This window comes from Ambystoma mexicanum, chromosome 6q, assembly GCF_040938575.1.
Source record: "Ambystoma mexicanum isolate Mex_15411 chromosome 6q, UKY_AmexF1_1, whole genome shotgun sequence".
Classification (NCBI taxonomy): Eukaryota; Metazoa; Chordata; class Amphibia; order Caudata; family Ambystomatidae; genus Ambystoma; species Ambystoma mexicanum.
Genome location: NC_090937.1, coordinates 490,885,158 through 490,894,200, shown reverse-complemented (window position 1 = coordinate 490,894,200; position 9,043 = coordinate 490,885,158). Strand labels below are relative to the sequence as shown.

The window sequence follows — 9,043 nt, the reverse complement described above, 5'->3', positions numbered from 1 at the left end:
TATAAACCAAGAGTAAATCACAAGCTTTTGCTCTCCCTTTTCTTTTCTATCTGCTTCCCTTTCATCCCATATACCTTCCACCCGTGTCATCTTAACACCATTCCATATTATCACCACTCCCACGCATTACACCCACCCCCACTCTATCTTTTTGACCTGGCTGGGGACAAGCTAGGATGATGCCTCCTCTCCCCTGTGAAGGCTGTGCAACGTGGTCCCCAGCCCTTGCTCCATTTCAGCTTCAGCGCTCAGCAGCAGCAGTGCCTCTATGAACACTGTAGGCACTCCAAGCTGGCTGCCAAGGAGTGGCTTTCGGATGCAGCCTCTGGCTGTGAGAGATAGATAGCGTCTCTCCTCCTGCCATAGAATACTGCAGGATGCAATGTGAGATTTTTGGGCATAAAAAGGACATTTTGCAGTACAACTTTTTTTTTTGCTGCATTTTTACAGCACATTTTTAATTCAGTTGAGCGTGTGAGGGAGTGCTGGTATGCAAAGAGAGAGTCTGGGTGCAACTTCAATTTCAAATGGTACCAAGCTCCTCAGGTCACTATACACATTTGGAAACAACATCTGTTACTGTGTATGGTGAATATGAATGGTCATTATCGTTATATGTTATATTGTTATTTTAAAGACCTCTGTATAAAACAGAGCATCATTTTAGATCTTCAAACCGAAGCATGAACACATAATTGCATTAACGTGGGCTGGGAAGATATGTGGTCCAGAACCTAAATTTTAGATGAGCCTCACAGTGTGTGATCGTGGATAATTCATGTAATCTCACTGTGCCTTAACTGCCAAAAAACGAGCACCTATAACTGATTTAGTTTGCAATGTACTCTAGTCCAAAAAGCCTCACTCATGGTTTATTAGACAAGTGTTGCTCGACATAAAACAATAATGACCATTCATATTCAACATACAACGTAGCAGAATGTGGCAGCTCCTCCAATGAGAACGAACATGGCGCAAATAACCTTTTCTGTGGGATGTTTCCGACTCAGGAGGATCTACAAACAACACAATCTAGCTAAGTCTACCTTTCACAGAGAAAAAATACCCATTTGCATTGCAGGCTGGACTGCTCTTGTGAGTGGGACCAGACTTGATAAGCAAATGAATATATCCTCTCTGTGAAAGGTAGACTGAGCTCAAATGTGTTTGTAGATTCTCGTGAGTGGGAAGCATCCCATACAACAGGTTATTTAAGCCATGCTCTTTCGCATTAGAGGGGTTCCCACATGTTTGTAAAGTAAAAAGAAATATGCAGAAAACCAATGACCAATTGTGAAGGTCAAAGCTATTTAGTGTGTGCTGGTTCTGAAGTGGAATCAGAGGTTAGGGGACCAATAGGAGTAAGTGTTACCAACATCACGAAAAGACATCATTAGATTTATGGGGCCGGACAGTTCTGTGGATGAGTAGGGGTGGGAGGGATACAGACAGTTCACCCTCTGTTGCCTTCATTTTGAACATCCCTGCATGGCCTACTTTATCACTAATGTCTGCGTGCATCTTGTTTCTTGGTATTTACAAAAGAACTGTAGTGGAAACTGCGATTTGCAGATATCCACCCTGACAGGAAATGTTTCTTTCTTATGTTCACCAATATGAATACATATGTTGTGCACCAAACAGCAGAGCTTTGAGAAAATCATCTTTTGAAAGACACGAGGCTTAAACAAAAAGTAACGCCATGGTGAGGCAGCCACAACCCAATGAATTCTTCCTACCCACCTATCTGAATGGACTCGGAAGTCAACTCCTCTCAAAATGTAGAAGTTAGAAGGCCTGCACCAGAGGAATATGGAATGTCCTCCTGGGTATCCATAAGTGGTGTTACTGCCTAGTTATGGTTTTATTGTGGCATTTCTTCTTTTTAAGCACAGGGAACCTGTTGTTGAATGATGTTGCAAAAGTGGTTGCCAGCAAGAGATGAGATATTTGGTCCAAATGAGTGGCACGTTCTAAAATTGATGAATTTTGCTCAATCCATCCGCAACACGCAAATGAGAATTTTCTGTTTTTCATTAAATCATATTTTGAAAGAGCAACATTTCTTTTGACCTCTAAGAACCATTTAAGTAAATGGGACTGTTGATGGTGGCAGAAGTAAGTGTTCATTTCAGAAAGGGGGCCTTAGTTCGAGTGAGTGTGAATGAGCGTTAGAAATTCCGAGAGGGACAGGGCATGGTGATACATCAAAAAACAATTGTAATTTAAACAGAGTAACGATGCCTGTCACAGCCTAGTAGTGCACATGATATGTTACATGGTTTTATACGGTGCAGCATTTGCCATGCCTCTTGAGGGTTTGGGTCCTGTAAGAGAGGAGGCGTGGTGTTCGCTGGTTAAAGGGTGGTGAGGGAGCAAGTTTGCTGCTGCTGCTTAAATGGCGGTGTGAGCCAAGTCGCGCAGTCCCACCCTTCCTATGGGTAATTGGATACTTATTTACAAACATGAGGTAATGTGTGTGCTGTAGGGTGCTTGGGCTATTTGATGCTGGCTGGCGTCTGGGTAGTACCATCCAGAGTTGCATAAACGTAGCTGTGAAGTTAGATGTTGGATCAAAAACAGTATCAGAGCCAAGATCTGGACCTCGTACATGATAAACCATTGCAGCATCATGCATGGCAGGGGATGCCTAGGAGTGCCCCGTCCTGGTGGAATGCTGTGGATGCATGTAGGAGTTCTGAGAGTGACAGCTGGCACGGAAAGAATGGGAGCTTGTATCAGGTGGCTTACTTCATAGAGACTCTTAATCTTCTTAGGATATGTTAGTTAAATATAGAGACTTACTTTTCTACACTACGGTCGATTCATGGAATTATTTGCGTGGAAAACGCGGATTTGTGTGCCATTCTGCCTGCAAATCCCCATTGGTCAAACAGGGATTTGAGGGCATAATGGAAGGCAATTCACGGTTTTGTACAAAAAAAAATCTATGAATCGGGGCCTATGTGTCCTGGGTGGGACCAGTTTTATTTGAGAAACAAGCAGCATCCTACAATTTTACAAGACATCATGGCATCTTAGAAGTTGTTTGTGTATTTAGTATTTTTTTCCATGCAGGGATTTGAACCTGACTTGTGCAGGTAATAATCCTGTGGCACAACATGCTGAGCTATCTTGCAGGTGCTGGGTTGCTGTTGTTCATCTGTATAGACTGCCTGGGACATAACACTCATTGTCAAGCAGTCACAACGCCCCGTTCTCGGCAATGATATGTGCATTCTGCAGTTAATCATGGATTGCTGCAATCACAGTGTCTGCACAGGTAATGGGCAGAGGCGTGTGGCTATAGCCATAGGAATGTCTCTTAAAAGGTGCGAATGGTGGGCAATTGGAAGGGGGAGACTGCGTAAAGCTGCATGCTGTGGTGGGCAATGACCAACTAATGGTGGTTATTTAAATGCTGCATTTTCTTTCCTCGTGTTCTTGTCTGTGTTAAGAGTACTTTTGTAAATACAGCAGTATGTGGTGCAGTGGATAAAAGGAAGTTATGGTGTTTCCATTGTGGGGGGTTGGGTATGGGGGGTGGGAGCGGCTGGTGCAGGAGTAGAAGGGGGCAGGAGAACATAGATCCACTATTTTTTACACTTCGACCACTGGGTTTGGCTTATTTGTCCATCATTACATTGACCGTGGAAGATGGCCAAGTTTCACTCAGTTGTGATTTACAGTGTTAGCCATGGCTTGTTACAAAGCATGGATTTTGTGTCTGGAATGGTGTATTCAATCCCACATCTTGACAGCTCCCACGTTTGAGGGATTGCTTGAGCACATGTCAAACCCAGCTCACAACCACTCACATGTAGCTTGTACCTTAATTGTGTATATAGACCTGCCTAAAACGGCAGTAAGGTGGTAGCTGTACATTTAACACATATTTACGTATGGGTTGGGTACTTGAGTTATCCCGTCCCATCCCCGTTAGTCAAAGTGGAGACATGATCTTAGCGTTTGCCCAACTGACTTCGTCACACAAATGCGTAACTAAGTGAAAGGGACGGGCCTACATTGTAAAAGCTGGCCAGGCGTTCACCAGCAGGTGGCAACAGAACAGTTATGCCACAACACTGAAACAACTCAGGCAACGAAGAAAACAAATCTGCTTTCTGCGTGATGGACCGCGTCCTTTCTTGGAGTATCCCCCTCCCGCCTACTACCACAAACTCTCAAGGAACGTCCCCAAAATCATACCCCTCCAAACATGCAATCTCTTTGCCGCCACTTTGAAAGGAGCGAGACACAAGCGAGGCGGTTCTTCATCTTCTATTATGTTTATATTCTGCGTTGAGGACTGTGCTCTCCAGAGGCGACGCAAAGCGCCCTCGCCCCCCCTTAATGAGCCGTTGAAAGGAGCCGTTGCTCGGGTGCGCGTGGCTAAATTGGAGGAGTGGGGGCGAAGGGCGCGGGGCGCGCTCCGATTGGTCTTCCGCGGCGCTCGCGACTGCCTCGCGAGGCTTCCACCATTCATTTAATAAATTAGCGGCACGCTCCAGCCGAGCGCGAGCCACCAATCACCACAAAGAGCGGCGCTGGCCGGCCTTTAAAAAAAACAATACACAGAACCCGCTTTATTGAAGGGTGGGGGTGCGAGCGGGTAGGGGGAGGCTTAAAAAAAGATAGGGATGCTGGTGGAGTGAGAGAAAAAGGGGGGCCATGATGATAAAGAGTTGAAAAGAATGACCCGGAGGGGGTTCTTGAGGGGGAGCCATTGATTGTCTGGCCGGGTATATAAGGGGTGTTAGCAAGGTCGTGTGCCAGACGCATAGTAGCGCGCGCCACCCATCACTGGCACCGCCATCATCCTCATCATTCCCAGCTCGAGCAGCTGTTCCGAGAGTCGCGTGCCGGAGCGCGCGGGCAGCACCAGCACCCCTGTGTCTGCATATTCTGGCCCTGCCAGGCCTGCCGAGGCGGAAACAACGCAAAGGAAGCGACCAAGCACCCCTGCCAGGTGAGTGGGGAGCGACAATATCATTTACACCACACTCTCCAATCGAAAAAATCCGCAAGGGCGCATGGCGACTGTTTGGGGGGTGGTATTTTCATTTTTGCTAAAAAAAATCTTAAAATCCGGACTATCACACGTGAAATGTTTTAAGGGGATTTGGGCCAAAAGTTAATAATGCGATACTCCATTGAAATGAAAGTGCTTTAAGTAGAAGCTCACTGCCAGTGAGTGGAGCTTGGTGTCTGTACATCATTAATCCCACCCTGCTTAGTGCATTTCACAAGTTGTTATCATTATGTGGTATTTGTAAAGTCAGAACGTGCTCCTCATCCTGACCTGAAATACCCCTCTAATTAACACCCTAACCCGTTCAAACCATCCATCGAGCCCCATCTACTACACTTTCATTATCCAAAATCCTGAAATCGCAGCCTTATTCTGAAAGCCTCCTCTATTAGTGGTGTAGTGAGTGTCAGGAGGGAAGTGGGCGGCCACATTAGGGACCTGCCATACAAATGAATGGACTGTTGCTATACTCGAGCAGGATCTTTGGGCCGATGGCAGAAATAGATTATGGTTGTAAAAGTTTAAAATGTAGTTTCATCTTGAAAGGCAGCTGGACTGCCTCTGTTGTGACTCTAATATGCGGGTCTCTAAAACCAAGACATCATCTTCCAGAGCGTGTAATGTCATGAGCTATCCTGTACCCTCCATCATGCCCCCTTCCCCTGAACTGCTAGCACCTTCCAATGTGCGCTGCTGGACAGAACAGTAGGGGCCAGAAATGCCTCTTGAGCATTGCCTATGCAAGCATTCAACAATGGCATCCCAAACTGCAAATGCACTGATTTTGTGTGCAATATGCACTGCATCTTCAGTGCCGTGCTATACGTGGGCATGTTCTGTCATACATACATACACATTGAGCACTGCACATTTCAGCACCACACAAGCACAGGTTCTGTGATGCACACAGACTCAAGCGCATTCAGCAATCAAATATGCATGAGATTCATAGGCTTTGCGCACTGTGTGCAATGAGTCTGTAGTAGTGCATGCATGGTCCTGATGCTGCGTGCAGTGTTCTCGGGTTTAGTCGGGCACTCACTGATAGGTGTCGTTAACGTTGCTTCCATGCGTTGTTAGAATGGAAAATATAGAGTGACCTCCCGAGATTGCAGGGGGTACACAATGTGTGTAGCGTTTGTGTTGTTGGATGCGGCTAGTGTGCACGTTAGTAACCGGCTTTCCCTTTTTGTGTCCCGCAGGATGCTGGTGAAGTGTGAGTACCGCGCGGAGGAGGAGCGCAGACAGTGCCCGCAGGTGGCGCTGCAGAGCAGCCTCGGCTTCTACAGCTCCGGCAGCAGCGCCTGCAGCCCGGGCTACACCACAGGCCCCGGCTCCAGCAGCGGCAGCAGCAGCTTCAGCCCCGGCGGCCCCGGCTCCACCTGCAGCAGTTCCGGCGGCGCCTGCAGCTCGGGAAGCGAGGAGGAGGCCCCGCTGGCCCAGGCACCGGGGCAGCCGGGCTCGGCCAGCAGGCGGCGGCGCAGAGGCGGACGGAGCTTGCAGGAGGAGGCCGGGCCGCCTAAGAGCGGGGAAGTGGTACAGCGAGTGCGCAAGACCCGGCGCGTCAAGGCCAACAACCGGGAGCGGAACCGCATGCACAACCTGAACTCGGCGCTGGACGCGCTGCGGGGGGTGCTGCCCGCGGCCCCCGAGGCCTCGCCCGACTCCCGCCTCACCAAGATCGAGACCCTGCGCTTCGCGCACAACTACATCTGGGCGCTCTCCGAGACCCTGCGCCTGGCAGACCTGCAGGGCCCCGGGGGCGGCGGGCAGCTGCTGCACGACATGGCGGCCATGCTGGAGCGCGCCGCGGCCCCGGCCCCCTGGACCTGCGACGACTCCCCTGCCTCTTCCTGCACCTACTCGCCGGGCAGCCCGGCCTCCGACATGGACTGCTGGCCACAGCCCGAGCACACCCCGGGGCCCGCGGCCTTCTACCTGTCCACAGGCGCCCTGCTCGCCGAGCCCAGCCACTGCCAGCCCCCGCCAGCCCACGGGCAGCCCCCGCCAGCCCACTGCCAACAAGCGCGATGAGGACCAACCCGACACTGGCAATGCTAATAGTCCTGCTGCGACTGCCAGCCCCCACCTGCCCACAAGCACTCAGAGGAACAGCCGGCACAACACTACCTGTCTGACCCGAAAGGCACTCAGAGGAACAGTGATTCTTTCTGGCAGGGACAGCACTGACGCCAACACTGCTTTCACGAGTCAAGTGAATAGCCCTTCTGAACTAGTTTATCAGAAAAGAAATGGAACAGTCTCCAGCTGCGACAAGTGAAATTCTCCACTCTGCCCACTGCATGACATGCTCTATGTTTTTGTATGTATATTATCATCACATGCAAACTGGTATTTGGGGAAACTGGAAGATGTTCCGTAAACTACTGATTCTCGAAGCCAGGGCAGGTCTGGCTCCGCCCGTCGCTCGCTGGACTTTCAAGTGGACACGTTGGTTTTTGGTCAAATCTTGGCGTCAGTGGTCATCCTCAAGGCCACTTGCGTTACTTTACAATTGTTATCCTCTAAGCCCGATCACTGACTTTACATACTCCCCACATTTCAGCCTTACGTTTCTAGGTTAAACTTTGTGAAGGGCCAGTGAACTATGTGAACTGAATTCTCAGAGAAGCCGGGGCGAAATGTGGCTGCGCCACTGTTCTGTATTTTATCTATTCGGCATTTTTATATCTTGTATTTGTCTAACATGCTTTTTTGACAGGTTCCGCCAATACGATCTGTAATACTGTTTGTAGTATTTATTTACATTTCTCAATTCAGAGACCGAGCACGAAGTTTAATAATTTACATTGTATTTATATGTTTGTGTCGCGATTGCCAGTCCCAATAGGAATTGTAAGACTGTGCTTCCTATTTATTTTTATATGCACACACATAAAAAAAAACACGAATGTATCGTATAAACCTGCATGTCGCTCGGCTTTTGCGACGCTGGCGTATCCCTCTGCCACTTTCAGACGCCTATAAAGATGTAAAGGTTGACAGACTGGGCTGTAACGGCAGCATTTGCATCCTGCTTGACTAACAATATCATTAGCCACAGATTTCACACGCCAGACACCTGCTTTCTTCTCACTGCTGACTGGAGGCTATGGGAATTTTAGCTGTCAAATCCAACCTTACCCTTCTCTGATGTGCACTTTGTTCTTTTTTCCTGCATTTTGTCACAATGCCTTTTGTGCCGCTTCTCTTGAATGCCGGCTCCCCCTCATTTTGCCATCTGTCTTACATGATTTATAGGAGGGTGGAAACGTTGTTTTGCTGCAGGGCCAGGTTAGAAGTCATTTGTACGCTTTGTGGAGACTTCAGTGCCACCGTGGAAATCTAGCAGCCCCCATGTCCCCCACACCCTCCAGCCAAAAGAAGAAATCCCGCAGGAGAGGATGGAAAACCATGAGGGGTGTTGATGCCTTACATTATTAATGCCGCCCTTTCAAGGGGACAGACACTCCCCATTGTCCAACAGAAGACAAATACATCAGAAAAAGTCAAACTCCCCAGCGGACAAGTAGCATTAAACAGACCAGCCACACACGTGTTACCGTTAATTTATTACAAAGCAAGATTTCACGCAAGATATGTATTTTTTTGTATATATGACAGAGTATATTCTAGTATGTATTTTCTGAAAGGAAGGCAGTATCGTGTGTTTTTTACCGAAAAATATAAATAAAATATCTAATTTTCATAACTACTTTCTTGTATTCCTATGTTTGTTCATGCTTTCCTTGGTGGTGTTCGCACTGTGTCTTTACACCGCAAACGGGAAATGTGTGTTTTCTTATATCTTAAAATGTATTGAAATTGCATTATTTAGATATTCTCCCATGGACTTTTCCTTCGACGGTCGGTTACTGGTACATAGCTTCGAATGACAGAATATAATATTGGTATTTTGGCATGCCTGTGTAATCCACAAAAAGGAAGTTGCACAGGACCCTCTTGCATGTGATAGGGACTGCTAGAAATACTACCGCAGGCGGGTAATAA

The 9,043-nt window shown here is 47.9% G+C and overlaps 1 protein-coding gene across 1 annotated transcript; it reads left to right on the top strand.

Moving 5' to 3' along the window:
- Positions 1-4,758: 4,758 nt before the first annotated feature.
- On the top strand, positions 4,759-8,742 carry NEUROG2 (neurogenin 2). Its single transcript, XM_069630981.1, has 2 exons — positions 4,759-4,969; positions 6,235-8,742. Exon 2 carries the CDS (start codon positions 6,236-6,238, stop codon positions 7,064-7,066), a length of 831 nt encoding a protein of 276 aa, XP_069487082.1. The 5' UTR covers positions 4,759-4,969; position 6,235; the 3' UTR covers positions 7,067-8,742.
- The last annotated feature ends 301 nt before the right edge of the window (positions 8,743-9,043 follow it).

Coding starts and splice junctions, on each gene's coding strand:
- NEUROG2 (XM_069630981.1), top strand. CDS start 6,236: ATGCTGGTGAAGTGTGAGTACCGCGCGGAGGAGGAGCGCAGACAGTGC.